The 16,564-nt window shown below is 44.9% G+C and overlaps 1 protein-coding gene across 1 annotated transcript in view; it reads left to right on the top strand.

The window, feature by feature from the left end:
- The first annotated feature begins 12,285 nt into the window (after nt 1-12,285).
- Nucleotides 12,286-16,564, top strand: part of LOC107388505 (reelin) — a 124,196-nt gene continuing 119,917 nt past the window's right edge. The window contains exon 1 of the mRNA XM_054732918.2: nt 12,286-12,687. Coding sequence (XP_054588893.1) covers nt 12,435-12,687 — 253 coding nt within the window. The 5' untranslated portion in view covers nt 12,286-12,434. The remainder of the gene's footprint in view (nt 12,688-16,564) is intronic.

Raw genomic sequence — 16,564 nt, 5'->3', positions numbered from 1 at the left:
GAGGCTTTATGCCTCTGGTAGGGTCACCAATGGCAAACAGGTCCTAGGTGAGCGATCAGATAAAGAGCAGCCCGAAGACCTTTTACGATGAATTATATAAGTGGAAACCATGTTCCCTCGCCCGCACGTGGGTCACTGGGCCCCCCCTCTGGAACCAGGCCTGGAGGTGGGGCACATTGGCGAGTGCCTGGTGGCCGGGCTTTCACCCATGGAGCCTGGCCGGGCACAGCCCGAAGAGGAAACGTGGGTCCCCCTTTCCATGGGCTCACCACTTGTGGGAGGGGCCAAAGGGGTCAGGTGCAGTGTGTGACGGGTGGTAGTCGAGGGCGGGAACCTTGGTGGTCTGATCCTTGGCGACAGAAACTGGCTCTTGGCACATGAAATGTCACCTCTCTGGTGGGTAAGGAGCCTGAGTTGGTGTGTGAGGTTGAGAGGTTCCAACTAGATATAGTCAGACTCACCTCAACGCATGGCTCTGGCTCTGGAACCAGTTTCCTTGAGAGGGGTTGGACTTTCTACCACTCTGGAGTTGCTCCAACTGAGAGGCGCCGAGAAGGGATGGGCATACTAGTTGCCCCCCATCTTGGTGGCTGTAAGTTGGTGTTTATCCCAGTGAATGAGAGGATAGCCTTCCTCCGACTATTGGTGGGCGGACGGGTTTTGACTGTGGTCTGCACCAAACTACAGTTCACACTACCCACCCTTTTTGTAGACCTTGGAGGGGGTGCTGGAGAGCGCTCCTTCTGGTGACTGCCTCGTTCTGCTGGAGGACTTTAACACGCACGTGGGCAACGTCAGTGAGACCTGGAGAGGTGTGGTTGGGAGGAACGGCCCCCTGATCTGAATTTGAGTGGAGTTTTGTTATTGGACTTTTGTGCTAGTCATGGATTGTCCATAATGAACACCATGTTCAGACATAAAGGTGTCCATATTTGCTTTTGGCACCAGGATACCTTAGGCTGCAGCTCAATGATCAACTTTGTTGTTGTTTCATCTGACTTGCGGCTGCATGTCTTGGACACTCGGGCGAAGAGAGGGGCAGAGCTGTCAACTGACCACTACCTGGTGGTGAGTTGGCTCAGATGGTGGGGGAAGATGCTGATCAGACCAGGCAGTCCCAAACGTATCGCGAGGGTCTACTGGGAACGTCTGGCAGAGCCTCCTGTCAGAAGGAGCTTCAATTCCCACCGCCGACAGAACCAAAGTGTTCCGGGGGAGGCGGGGTACACTGAGTCTGAATGGACCCTGTTCCGTGCCTCCATTGTTGAGGTGGCCGACCGGACCTGTGGTCGCAGGATCGTCGGTGCCTGTTGTGGTGGCAACCCCTGAACCCGCTGGTGGACAGCGGCAGTTAGGGAAGCTGTCAAGCTGAAGAAAGAGTCCTATCAGGTCTTTTTGGCCTGTGGGACTCCAGAGGCAGCTGACAGGTACCGGCAGTCCAAGCAAAACGCAGTCGCCAATGCAAAAACCAGGGCATGGGACGAGTTCGGTGAGACCGTAGAGCAAGACTTCTGTACGGCTTCGAGGAGATTCTGGTCCACCGTCCGGTGCCTCAGGGGGGGAAAGCAGTGCACTACTAACACAATCTATAGTGGGGACGGTGTGCTGCTGACCTCTACTCAGGACATTGTAGATCAGTGGGTAGAATACTTCGAAGACCTCATCAATCCCATCGACACGTCTTCCAGTGAGAAAGCAGAGTCTGGGGACTTTGAGTTGGCCTTTCAAATCTCTGGTGCTGAGGTCACTGAGATGGTTAAAAAGCTCCTCTGTGGCAAGGCTCCAGGGGTGGATGAGATCCGTCCAGAGCTCCTTAAGGCTCTGGATGTTGTGGGGCTGTGTTGGCTGACGCGGCTCTGCAATATTGCGTGGACTTCGGGGGCAGTCCCACTGGACTGGCAGACCAGGGTGGTGGTTCCCATATTTAAAAAGGGGGGCCGCAGGGTGTGTTCCAACTAGAGGGGGATCACACTCCTGAGCCTACCTGGTAAGGTCTTTTCAGGGGTTCTGGAGAGGAGGGTCCCTCGGATTGTTGAACGTCAGTTTTAAGAGGAGCAATGTGGTTTTTGTTCTGGCCGTGGAACATTGGACCAGCTCTATACCCTTAGGGGGATCCTGGAGGGTGCGTGGGAATTTGCCCAACCAGTCTACATGTGTTTTGTGGATTTGGAGAAGGCGTTTGACCGCGTCCCTTGGGGGCCCTGTGGGGGTACTCCGGGAGTATAGGGTACCAGGCCCTCTGATATGGGCTGTTAGGTCCCTTTATGACCGGTGTCAGAGCTTGGTCTGCATTGCTGGCAGTAAGTATGGCTCGTTCCCAATGAGAGTTGGACTCCGCCAAGGCTGCCCTTTGTCACTGATTCTGTTCATAACCTTTATGGACAGAATTTCTAGGTGCAGCCAAGGTATGGAGGGCATCCGTTTTGGTGGCCTGAGGAGAAGGTCTCTGCTTTTCGCAGATGATGTGGTCCTGTTGGCTTCATTAGAACGTGATCTTCAGTTTTCACTGGAACGGTTCACAGCCGAGTGTGAAGCAGCTGGAATGAGAATCAGCTCCTCTAAATCTGAGACCATGGTCTTGATTCGGAAAAGGATAGAATGCCTTCTCTGGGTAAGGGATGAGGTCCTGCCCCAAGTGGAGGAGTTTAAGTATCTTGGGGTCTTCTAGTGAGGGAAAACTGGAGTGTGACATCGATAGGCAGATTGGTGCTGCATCTGCAGTGATGCAGGCTTTGTACCGGTCTGTCGTGGTGAAGGGAGAGCTGAGTCGGAAGGCGAAGCTCTCGATTTACCGGTCGATCTAAGTTCCTACCCTCACTTATGGTCATGAGCTTTGGGTAGTGATGGTAGTGACCGAAAGAACGAGCTTGCGAATACAAGCGGCCGAAATGAGTTTTCTCCGAAGAGTGGCTGGTCTCTCCCTTAGAGATAGAGTGAGAAGCTCGGTCATCCGGGAGCGGCTCTGAGTATGCCCGCTGCTCCTCCACATCGAGAGGAGCCAGTTGAGGTGGCTCGGGCATCTGGTCAGTATGCCTCCTGGGCACCTCCCTGGTGAGGTTTTCCAGGCACGTCGAACCGGGAGGAGGCCTAAAGGTAGACACAGGACACGTTGGAGGGACTATGTCTCTCACCTGGTCAGGGAAGACCTTGGGATTCCCCCAGAGGAGCTAGCCCAAGTGGCTGGGGAGACATCTCATGGAGCTTAAAAGGAGATGTACAGTTGGATGTCATCTGTGTAAAGATGGTAGGATATTCCTTTGAAGGAACTCAGGATGTGCTGAAGAGGAAGCAGATAGATGAGGAAGAGCAGAGACCCCAGCACAGAACCTTGTGGAACACCATGGGTAAGGGAGGTGGTGTAGGACCTAAACTTGGAGACAGCCACAGAAAAGGAACACTCAGAAACATAAGAGGAGAACCACTCCAGAGCAGTTCATGTTAGGTCTACACAGTCTCTCAGCCTCTCTAGTAGCAGGTGATGGTCAACAGTGTCAAAGGCTGCAGTCAGGTCCAGTAGGACCAGAACAGAACATTCCTCTCCATCACTGTGAGTCAGAAGGTCATTGGAGACCCTAAGAAGAGCGGTTTCAGTAGATTGAACTCCACGGAAACCTGACTGAAAGTTATCATAGATGCTATGTTCATCAAGAGCATCTGTGAGTTGTTTAGCCACAACCTTTTCCAAGATCTTGGAGATGAATGGAAGTTTAGAAATGGGTCTGAAACTGCTATGTAGAGAGGGGTCAAGACTCGTTTTTTTAAGAAGCAGGTGGATTACAGCATTCTTAAAGTAAGTAGGAACCTGACCAGAGTCCAGAGACGAATTAATTATAGAGAGCACGCTGGGACCGATGGGCTGAAAAGCACTTTTAAACAAAGATGAGGGTAAGATTTCAAGGGGCCACACAGAGGTCTTCATAGAGTTAACTAGTTTGGTTAACTCAGGCAAAGAAACAGGAAAAGCTATCTTGGATGACATAATGGGTTGGAGCCAGGAGAGGCAGAGATAAGGCTGAGGGAGAGATGCTAGATCTGACCTTATTGACTTTGTCCACAAAGAAAGACAGAAAGTTATCACAGTCTGCAATAGAGTGGATAGAGGCTTTCGGAGTTGCAGGAGAGACGATACTGCTGATGGTGTTAAACATCACCTTGGGGTTCCCTTTGCATTGGGACACCAGGTTGGAAAAATAGGCAACCCTCACGTCTCTGACTGCGGAGTTAAAGGATGTCAGAAGATCCTTTAGGTGCAGCAGATGGACGTGGAGATGGGTTTTCTTCCACAAGGGCGACGCTGATGGTCTGATGGTTCCATTAGCCAAGGCCTCTGTGATGTAGGTTTCCATGCTGTCATGCTCCGGCTTTGAGAGGCCGTAGAGTTGACTGGACGGAAGCGGGGTAATGGGTAACAGGTCGATTCCACAGTCAAAGGGACGATGAGAGAGCAGCATGGCTGCCCAATCCTTACTAAAAACCTGTTGTAGGTCATGGTAAACTGATGGTATCTTGGTGAGATCGGGGGACTCCAAATGTGCCTTGCCGGACTCCTTAGATCGGGGGGGGGGGGGGGGGGGGGCGAGCTGAGGCTTTCCGGGCTCCAGGCCTCAACCCTGTTGGAACTCCAATGCAAGTGCGGATTATGCAGCGTCAGCCAAGAATGTCCTAGTACCACTGGATTCTGTGGAGATTAGAACACAAAGAGTGAAATTGTCTCAATGTGATTACCTGAGACCTGGAGCTGGAGTGGTGTGGTCCTGTGGGTGATGGTAGACAGAGCTCTTCCATCAGTGAGGAAACAGTCAATGGTTCATGGAGAGGCACAGTAGAAATTCCCCAGTTGCATACTAATCTGAGATTGATTAGAGACTATTCGCAGCCCGAATCCACTAGGGCCGTGACCCGGTGGCTTTGATTGTCCCACACCACCGAACAGGAAATGGTGAACCGGGAGGTCGTAATTCCAGTGTGACTGCCTACTAGAACTCCCGGTTCTCCTGGTGGGCTCTGCCTTTTGCCAACGCCGGGCAAGTTTGGACATAGTGTCCTGTTTGTACACAGTATAGGCAGAGATCCTTCCTGATGTGCAGCAGTCATTCCTCCTGGGTGAGGTGAGTCCTTCCAAGCTGCATTTGTTCCTCCGGAGGCTCAGAAGCAGGAGGAGGAGACCGTGAAATGGGCTGCCTGTGCATGGGAGGTGAAGATGGGTCCAACAAGGATATCCGCAGAAGCTCCCAATGCCTCTTGTCGATGGAGATGGAGAGTGTGATTAATCCCTCCAGAGTGGGTGGCTCGGGACACAGCCAAATGGTTCTTCACTTATAAAATGATATTCAATTAAAGCTGCCTTTAAGGCATCATTGTTCCATGTTGTCATGGGCAACAGAGTTCTGAATTCCAGAGACATATGTAGTGTTAATGAACTACACATTACGTGACGTTACACATATCTGCCACCATTCTCCGTCCTTGGGAGAGGTGCAATAATCTCTTGCGAATGTCAGTGGTGGTCTCAGAACTGCAAAAGGTCTGTTTAAAATCGTCCAAAAAATCTGCATAGGGACCTGATAAAAACTCTGCATTGCCCGCGGATAAACGGAGAAGGAAGTGACGCGCCACCATCAGCGTCAGCCTGAGGAAGTCTGCAGCCGCAGGCAAAACGTAGCGAAAAAACAGGTAACAAAACCGTTTCTGTGTTTTAAAAAAGAACAATAGCATGGAACTCTGCATTGCGGACCTTAACTTCGGCCCATCTAAGGGCCTTGCCTCTTATCAGTCCATTAATAAAAGAAAGGTCATTTACGAACTAAATAAAAATTTGAAATGCAGTGCTCTGTGCATCATCCACTTCCACTTCAGCTTACAGCTGAAGGACAATCAGAATGAAAAAAGTAAGAGAGCTGGAGCACTCAGGTGACTGAAGTTTTTTTATTACTCTGACAAAGATACATTTTTGTGTTGAAATGTTAGTGCCTCGCCTCTGTCAGTATGCCCCAGGATATCTGTGTCTACACTACAGTATAGTTCATCACCATCAGTGTGTGAATGTGTTTGTGAATGGTTGTATGATACATTGTAGTGCAAAGAACGTTGGAGTCCTCTGACTCTGAACGTCGCTAAGTGTCATTTTACATTATCATTCATGTGTAGTTTTTGAATTTGCACCTGAATGTTGTTATTATTTTTAGACTTTGCTTTTATATGACATATTTTAGCTGATGTAAAAGGTAAATGTAATGTTAAACCTGACATTTGCATCTTTCCAAACTCTAAACTTAAATCTACATGTACAAAACATTTTGTTCCAATTCTAGTTTCCTTCCCAAAGACCCAATGACAAGCTTTATCTTAGCAACCAATAATGTGTCTCGGATATGAAATCTTGCTCTAATTCAAAATGTAAGTTCTTTTATTTACATCAGTTTAATTTCTCTAAAAAAATTACTGCCACATACTGGTAAAGAGTGGCAATGTAAGCAAGTTTGGTGGCAGACCTCTGCCATCTTGCCATGATTGGACAGGAATCCAAGACTCATGATTGGTTGGTCAGAAAAAGCCTGTCAAATGGGTTCTTTGAGAAAGAAAGGTAGAATTGGGACAAAATATTTCGTAACTGTAGACTATGTGTGTTTTGAGAGTTATGATTTGAAATTTGTATATAGATTTGTTTCTGTACATTAAAAATGAAAGTTTCATGTTACAAAATGAGAATTACATGCTACAAAATAAAAGTTACAGTTACAAAACATTGTACAAGTTACATTAAATTTTGTCCCAATCCTAGCTCCATACATTTTGCTGTAGAAACATGAGTATTATACAATCAAATCAAACATTAACTAAAGAGGTATGCATGTGCTTATTGTAATGGCAGCTCAAAGCTGTAGCAACTTTAAAGCAACTTTTCAAGTGGGATGCCATCATGAGCATGGAAAAGAGCCTGTGTTCTTTAAGAAGTCTCAGTGGTAAGTTAATGCTTAAAGTTAATTAAAGCGTTTAATTAAGGCCACATTGTGCTGCAGTGGACTGGACTGTATGAGAGGGGCAGAAAATGTGTGATAACCTCAAACGACAGTCTTCAATCTGTGGGGGCTGGCCCATCCAGCTGACCCCATAAAGCAGCTGAGAAGTGATTAAATTGCTTCTAAAAAGTTTCTGTCATCACTTCGTACACGATTATTGGATGTACATTGTTTATTAGATGCACTTTGTGAAGACTTTAGCCTGTAAAGTTTTATTCTTTCAAAAAAGATATACAAATGTTGAAGACACACATTAATCTCACATACGGCTGATGGAAAGTCCGATCTTATGAAATTCTCCTCTCAAAAACAAAAAAAATTTTATCTTTGGGATTTTTCTCATTTTGCATTGAATTAGAATTTCATTTCTGATTTTAATGAAGTAGGCTAAAATGTGCACATGATTTCACATCTGTTTGTTCAATATTTATTAACGACATTGGTAATTTACTCCTTCATAGTGCTGTTGTCGGTAAAACTATTGCACCAAGGTTTCAGGTTTGAATGTTGAAAGTGGCTGTCATGGATTTTATCAATAAGTTTATCAATAACCCATTTCCTATAGTGAGTAGAGAAGGAGACAATGAGCAGACACGTCAAACAGTTGTAACTGTGGCATGATGCACGATGCAAAATGCCCCAAACATCTGGTCACAGAGTTTATTTATAGAGAGATGGGAGTGAGAGAGAGAGAGAGAGAGAGAGAGAGAGATTGTGTGTGTGTGTGTGTGTGTGTGTGTGTGTGTGTGTGTGTGTGTGTGTGTGTGTGTGTGTGTGTGTGTGTGTGTGTGTGTGTGTGTGGGAAGTCAAGAATGGGTGTGTGAGTGGCTTGTGAGTGAGCATGATCAAAGAGGCATAGAGCAATACATATTACATTCAGTTGATTGAGTCCATGATCAAGAATTAATAAACATAAATTTTTCCAGAACAGTGGCATTTCTGCACAGAGTAAACATGCGCTCCCCATGCATGAGTGTGTTTTCTTTGGATACTTCCTCCATCAGACCATAGCATGCATGCAAGGCCGGATTAACCCTATGGGCAACTGGGCAATTGCCCAGGGCCCCACAAACTCTAAAGGGCCCAGGCTCAGGGCAGCAAGAGCACGAGCAAAACACTGTATCTGTAATACTGTAATACTGTATTGATGAAAAAGTCCGGTTTTTCATCCAGGAGCGGGGATCGAATTATGGGAGAGCTGGATATCCTACATCCAGGGGATTCGGAAAAAATGTTTTCTAGCTATATTACATCATTCATGGACTCTTGAGCAGAGAGCACGGAGAGCGTCTACTCTCTGAGAGTCACGTGACGTCCGGAGCTCTACAGCGATGATCGTTGGTGTTCAGCGATCCAGGCAGCTGTGTCCAGCGCACGGTCCATTCTCAAAGTGGCGCAGCCAAAAAACTATAATGAACACACGATCGTTCATGTCCACAAATGTTCTCTACTTTCGGTCTTATTTGTGCCTGAAGCGCTCTGCTACTGCGGAGCTCATCACCTGTGCTGCGGTGATTTCACCTCACTGACGCAGCATCGAAACGCGCTCTCCTCTTTGTGGTCAGGAGATCCCTTTGATCTGCTTAAAAGTAACTGATGAGGTGAAAAAGTAAGAATCCAGGCAGCAGTTTTTCTGGAGAGTTTAGAGGAGATGCAGGAACATGAGAGACAGACAGGACAGGAAAAAAGTTAAATAAAAACAAGAAAACAATATAAAATGTAGGTAGATTTATCTCCACTACATGTTTTTACTTGTATAAAACAATAAGTTACACACATGTAAATTTATGCATCTGATACAATTCAGATCACCTTCAAAACTCTGTCACACACCCAGGGCCGTTTCAAGGCATTTTTTGGGCCAAGGCAAAATGCCCCCCCTAACTGGGCTCCCCAGAAGCCTCTGTGTAATCCATACCCTCTCCAGGAGTGTTAGTTATACAGTGTTTATAAAAGCCCCTCAGATATTACTGACATGTTCTAATGTTATCAGATGAAAAACTAAATGATCAGACATGCTGTCTCATCTGCTGCTTTTCCAAACTTGCAAAAAGAAACAAAACCACGTGAAAGCCGCTATTTGTGGATTCTCTGAAAGTTTCCATGGAGTGTGTGACACTTATTTTTTCATTGACCCTATCGTCTAATCTCACAGCTGAAACAAGTATCCTTAATAATCTGGGCACAGGAAGCTTACCGATGCTGTAGTAAAACAAAAGGTATGATAATTTATCATTAATAAAACCTTGTTGCAGCACTAAAGCAGAAAAATGAGATTTTGCAATAAGCATGCAAAATATTTACATATGAATTGTTTTAGAGCCATTTCATTGGCATAATCTGATATTAATGTAGTTCTTACAAAAAAATGGGTCCCATATGGGCCATAGTGTGACGTCATAGGCACAGATCTTCTGTCCTCTTTTTTGGAAATGGAAACATGGTCACCCTATATTAAACAAACTGTCCACCCGGGCTTTTGCACTGCACAGAGACGCTTCGCTGTCTATGACTTTGAACGTCAGTTGAGAGCGGTTGAGAGTCAGTCTCATGCAGATTGACCAATGAGGAGAGGGCCTCAAGTTAAGACCCTCTCCTCATTGGTCAGTCCACACGAGGTGTGTCAAAGGTTACCCTGAGCGGGTTACGTGATGTCAGGCATTCAAGTATTGAGTATATTTACTGCATATTACAGTAAAATATTCTGTATGTGACCATATTATGGTGATCCTTGGGTCATGATGATGGAGCCCTTGAATATTGTTGCCCAGGGTACAGCAAAGTGTTAATCTGGCTCCGCATGCATTTCAGGTCAATTAGTGACCCTAACTTGTCTCTAAGTATGAGTGAATGTGTGAATGGCTGTTAGTATTTGTGTGCCCCTGCACCAACACCCTCGTGACTCCTAGAGACACCAGTTTCCCATAATGAAGAAAAGCAGTTAGTATTTATTTCGGTGTTATGATAGATAGAAGTTTTTATTACCCACTTGTGTTGTGTAGACTGACATTTTACTAAAATAAATATTTATGGCCTCAGCTAAAGTCTGACCTCCTTATGTTGCTTGTAGGAAAACTTGATGCTGTTTTGTTTTGTTTCATGCTTGTTGGAACAGTTAACACATGTTTTGTTAAAATTGTACACTGCTCCAAAAATGAAAGGAACACAAAAATAAGACATCCTAGATCTGAATTAATGAAATAGTTTTATTAAATACTTTTTTTTACATAGATGAATGTGTTGACAACACAATCACACAAAAATTATCAATGAAAATTAAATGCATCAACCCATGGAGGTCTGGATTTGGAGTTACACTCTAAACTAAAGTGGAAACCACACAACAGGGTGATCCAACTTTGATGTCCAGAAAAGTGCAGTTCTAGGAACAGCTAAGATTCTGAGCAGAACCTTCAGGCTCCCGGGCCTCTGGTAGAGGACCTACGCTAGGAAGAATGAGACCACCTGTGGAGGGTGAGATGGGAATTTTGTTTTGTACTTTTACCTGCAAGTTTACAAGTTTCTATAAATCAACAATGAGTACAGTTTTGTAAAATAAAGATCATTCAGTTTTGCATAAAATAGTCCTTTTCACTCCGGTGTTTGGCAAGTCTGGACTGCCACTGCGTGTGGACCAAAATGTCAGCTCAAAAGTAGATCTGGCCTTGAATAAGAAAGATGCAATTCACTTTTTTTTAACAAAAGAATTAATCTCCGTGTTTTGAGTGATAACATGAGCTCTCCTGTGTTTTGTTTCTGTGTGTAAAAAGCATCAGAATGTGGACGTGTGTTTATCTGAGCCAGGGCTTAAGCAATGGAAGCATCTGTCCACACAGACCTGGCTGTGTTCCTGCTGCAGGTCAGTCTGGCTGTTTGGACATGGAGTGTGTGTGCATGTGCATATGCGTGGGTGTGCGTGTGTGGCTTGTTGTCTGTGGAGTGTATTTGTCTGTAACAGGCACAGAAACACACAAATCCAGCAGGCAGCTGAACTGAAACAGCAGAGGAGACCCTTTGTGGTGTTAACAAGAGTTGTGATCATTTATCTAATATTTTGTGCAGCTCTGTGTGCAGTTGGAAGAATTTGCATAGTGTCTGGAAACATTGAGAAAAATGGAAAATCCTTTTTGCATCCATAAAGTCTGTGAGGAGAATGTAAGTCAGAGGTGGGGATGGTCGGATGTAGGGAGGTGTATCACTTACACACAGAGTAAGAGATGGATGAGCGGAGACAGAAAGCTGTCGATGATAAAGGAAAGAGTAAAATATGGATACGTTACACAATTACTTATCCATCACTTGGTGGGCTAGAGAGACAGAGATGTTGTGGCTAGTGTTGCACCGGTGTGTAATGTCAGGCTATGTAATATAATGTGCGCCAGCACATGCTGCTGCTCAGATGGGGGAGAAAGTTGGAATGTCTTGTGGAAAAGAGGATTCTGATGGAAACCCTATAAAAATGGCAACAGAGAAGAAGGAAAAACAAATATGAGTACTTCTGAGGATGAGAGGAAAGTAAGAGATGTACGGGGTTGGAAAAACAATTAAAATTGAGGAAGAAAAGAGGAGGGTGGAGTAGAAGAGCAGCTGAGAAAAAAAAGGAAGGAAAGGGAGTTAAAAGAGCTTAAGAGGGAGGGAGGAATGAGGTGTGATTGTGGGAGGGAGTGGAGGAAACAGACTGGTGGATGAGAATAAGACAAAGGAAAGAGAGTAGAGTGATGGGGATCTGTCAGAAGGCTGGCTTGGGATGAAGAAACTAACAGATGCACATGGATGAGAGGTCTCAGCAGGGGAAGGCATGAGAGTAACAGGGAGTAACACAGGGTTTTAGTAGAGGTGAAGAGAAGAGAAGAGAAGAGAAGAGAAGAGAAGAGAAGAGAAGAGAAGAGAAGAGAAGAGAAGAGAAGAGAAGAGAAGAGAAGAGAAGAGGAGTGTGAGATTAAGGATAGAGGAAGAGTGATCGACTGGTGGAGAAGAGGGAGGAGAACAGAGCTGGATGAGAGAGAGGAGGGAGGCCGTCTTGTACAGCACACGCATGGATCTCGTGTTAGAACCAGAGAGGCAGAGAGAGGAAGGGAGGGGAGGGTGGGAGGAGAGAGGGAAACACGGGGAGGGGGGGAGGTATTTAAACACAGGAACAGGACAACACAGGCGAAGCTCCGAACTCCTCAAGAGTGGAGGTAGGATAGGGAGAGGAAGCAGAAGAACAGTTTTCCTGATGACCGAGCCCACACACTGACACATCTCACAAAACACACACACTCACACACACACACACTTTTGGACTTCGACTCATCTGTGGACTTCACCACCTGTCCTCTGGAGTTCAACCTGTGCCTTCCTTGCTGCCAGTCATCATCTCCAGCTCTACTCCCTCAGTCCCACCCCCCTTTCCTCCACGCTCAGTGAGGGCTAATGGCCATGGTGCGGGCCTCTCTTTGGGGTCTTCTGGGCTGTGGCTTGCTTTCCTTGACACTTGGGAGCAGCAATGTGGATTTCGGGGCGCCCCCTGCGAGCTTCTACCCCCGTTTTAACCCTTTCTTCTTCCTGTGCACCCATCATGGGGAGTTGGAGGGTGTCGGGGTGGGAGAAGGTGGGGGAGAGGTGCTGCTCACCCTCCAGATCACAGGCAACCCCACCACCTACACCCCTGGACAGGAGTATCAAGGTGAGCGTGCCTTCTATCATCTCCACTTCTTTTCTCATGCATGCACCCTGAAAAGAAATCTGTTTCTGAAGCAAACTGGTTTAACAAAAAGAGTTTTTTTTTTCATTTAGCTCAATTTGAAAGTGAATTTTATTTTAATTTTTATTATTATACGGATGTGTTTTTGCAGAGAATGGAATAATGTTTTAGGTAAAAGAAAAGTTTTTGTCGTGTGCTGTTCCTGTGTGGTTCAGATGATAAACAGTATTTATGTGAGTGATATGAGACGATGCTTCATGGGACTCCTCTGGTTCTGCTGCTTACTCTGTATGTGGCTTCTCACACCAAAAGCAGCGCTAAACCTCCAACTGAACCACTGAGTAAAAGTTGAGAGTGAAACTGAACAATTCACAGAAGAAAGATAAATTGACAGATAGCAATCAATTTAAAAAATTGTAAAACAAGATTATTGTTGCCTTTCTCACATTTAATGCTTCTGTTTGGCTCTGAGAAATAAAATGTGCCTCCCAAACTGAGCTCACTGGCTTCTGTTACACGCTTGACTCTGGAGACAGTGACCCAAACGGGCCACCGCTGGCCGACTGAGGTCACATTCCCATGCAGCTCCCCTTCTCGGGTGTCATAAATTCATTTTAACAATTCATCTGAATATAAATACGCATTTTATACGTTACTCCACTCATTTCCTGATAGAATCCAGCAAGCAACAGATTTATTACAGATTGTTTATTGTGGATTTCTGCTTTCTGTCATCATTTAAAAAAAGGCAAATGTTCAGCAGCGTTTGTGCAATTGTATACAGAAAGAAGAGGATATGTAAAGGTCAGTAAAACAGAGCAGGAAGCGAGACATGTCTGGAAGAAGCTGAATTATTGTCTGTCTGACGAAAAACGGTCCGGATCAACCCCTTCAGTCAAACACCTTTTAACTGGGGCTCGCGTACGAGGAGAGATTTTAGTAAGTAGCTGGTGGATGGGAGGGATGGAGCAGAGAGGTTTAGATAATTAGCATTAGAAATGTGCTGGACCGGGAGGAGTGAGAGATTTAAATAGGGCCGTGGCTGGGATTGAATGGTGTGTGTGTGTGTGTGGGTGTGGGGGGGGGGGGTTAAATGATGATGAGAGGATTGAGCAGATAAGATACCAGCAGCGAGGCTCGTATTAAAAAAAATGACAGGCTTCCAAGCTGCTCACATTTCCCTCCAGCTCGTGTTTTGTCACATGAGTGCAGGTCATTGTCAGAATCCTGAAATTCTCACCGACTCTGTGGGGGTGGATGGAGAAAGTGAAATTCTGACTGCGGAGTCAGAAATAATCTTGTAAGAATGGATGTAAACACCAAGGTTACACCCACTGTCGTGTGTTCTCTCTTTGGCACAACAGAGCTGTTTGAGGGCAACGCAAACAGAAAGAGGTTCAGTGGAAAAGGGAAATTACACGTTCTGCTCATGTGATTGAGCAGCATTCTGTAATTGTCCTGTTTCTGTAAACACGCTTTCTCCATTCGGGTATCCCCTTTCCCTAATCTCTAATCTGAATAATTATGCACTCTCTGAACCTCAGTTTTGGATTACATTTGCTTTAATCTTCTAAGGGCAATGTGAGACGTAATCGGTGGCAGAGCTGCGTGCGGAAAAGCTGCGTGCTGCTGAAAGGCAATGAAAAAGTCAAAAGTAAAACCAATGTAAGAAGACTCCAAAGGAGAATTTGTGTTAGAGAAGTCAGAAGGAGTAAAGAGGCAGGTGACCCCGTGAAGAAAAACCCAGTGTCTTAAAGAATCACCGAGAATCATCGCTGTGAATCAGGAGGAAGAGTTTGAGCGGACACACAGTAATTGATTTTCTGACCTGACCTCACCGCCTCTTGCTTCTCTGTTGCTTTACAGAGATAAGTCGGTGTGTGGGCAGCCTACACTCTGTGTGCACGCCGCAGACGTGATTGCTGCATTTAGTTATCAGATTGAAATGACCAAGAGCGGCTGTGTTACTCACACTGAAATATTTGAGAAGGTGGGAGGATTGGCAGGGGTCACGGTGGACGAAATGGAAATGGAAATCCTGCAGAGACTTGCTGAACTGTTGGAGAAGCGAGGAGGGAGGAATAAAAAGGATTTGTGGAGTTGCATTCAGGCTCTGGGGTCGGTCCATAAAAACATGAGTTAATAAAGCACATGCTGCCCACCTAGCGTTCAGAGTTGATGCAAAGAGAAAAGGAAGTGAAACCTGACTTTTTTTCAGAAAGGCTAAAATATCTTTTTCTCTTGAATGTTTGACCTCTTTTAACTCCAACGTGGGAATGTGAGCCGGTCCCCGCACAGCGACCACATGTTTATAAGAAGCAACTTCAGAATACAAAACCCAGAGCCTCATGTCTAAACACGGTGCATCGCGGAGCGCTGCTCCTCGTTCCTCTTCCTCTTGTCTCTCGTCCCAGAGCAACAGAAATGTTCATTCTTGCATGTTCGTTTTCACAGACGAGCAACGGCGTTCCAACGGGATGGTGACGCAGCAGTGGGAGGCAGCACGGTTTAGAAACATAAAACATGGCCTTGTCAAACCAGCTGTAGGAACATTGTTCCGCTGTAACATGCAGGAGAAACGTCTGCAGGAGGAAGTGTAGGGGGAAATAAATGGAAATAACCAGAGGTGTATATAAGAACAGTCCCAGGGAGACAAACTGAGCAGTTAATGTTTTTATATAATTGTTTCTGCATCTGTTGTTAATTTATTTAGTTTTCGCATAAATAAATGATCAGGTTTAGGTTTTAATGGTCCTTTTCTACTTTGATTAAGAGATGCCATAGTCACAGAATACACATTTGCAGTTTGAGCCAAAATTACTTAAAGATGCTTAAGTTTGTCTCTCTAAATGTTATAAATAAATCAAATCTTCTTTACTGTGAGCAGTATTTTGAACAGACTTTGTTGGGAAAAATAGAGATTTAATTTTTAAAATGAATGGCGAGTGCATCTGATTACTGCTGTTTTAAAACAGCCTTTGCATTAAACAGTGAATGGATTTTCAGATGGGTTTGATTGGTTATTCACAAGCGTAAGTACCACGAGAGGCAGCTCGGCATTGCACTGTTGGTGTATCCAAGGTTGAAGAATATGAGTCTCAAAGCTTTAAATTGACTTTTTAAAAATGTAATTAATGAGATTCATTTGAGACGTTCAGGAGATCAGCTGCTTTGAGCTGTTGAGGTAAAAAGATATATCTAAAGTTAATCAATTCTATTTAAAAAATGCCCAAATCTGAAAAATCCCACAAAAACTGAACGTATGGTGAATCTTGAAAAATCTGAATGTGGCGCAAAAGTAAATTTTCAGCCTAAAAGGTGGAACTAATACATGAGACAGACTCATTACATGCAAAGCCACTTAATTCAAACCTTCATTAGTTATGATTGTGATGATTATGGCTTACAGCTTATGAAAACCCCAAAGTGTCACACTCTCATCAGGTAATGAATCCAAAACACCTGCAAACAGTTCCTGAGCCTTTAGATGGTCTCTCAGTCTAAGTCAATGTCGTGTTACTGAAATAAATGAACTTGTGTCACCTGCTGTGAAGAACAATAAATGAACCTTCAGTTTTGCATTTAAATGGTTATTCTGACAGAAATTAGTAATACATAAGATGTTATAAATTCATAAATTTTTCGCAGAATTAAATGGAAAAAAATTCTCCTAGTGTTGTTTGACTGGACTGTTGCACGTCTGTGGTCAATGGTTTCTAGAGCAGTAACTGTTGCACAGGCATTTTCACAGAAAAATGACAGAAGAGGCCAAAGAAACATTAAGTGTTTCAAGGAGATTTAGACAGGACCACTAAATGGCATTTGTAACAGGACCGCAGAGATAAATTCCACCTCTGAG

This window comes from Nothobranchius furzeri, chromosome 4 (assembly GCF_043380555.1).
Source record: "Nothobranchius furzeri strain GRZ-AD chromosome 4, NfurGRZ-RIMD1, whole genome shotgun sequence".
In the NCBI taxonomy this organism is placed as follows: Eukaryota; Metazoa; Chordata; class Actinopteri; order Cyprinodontiformes; family Nothobranchiidae; genus Nothobranchius; species Nothobranchius furzeri.
This window is presented reverse-complemented; position numbering and strand designations above follow the sequence as displayed.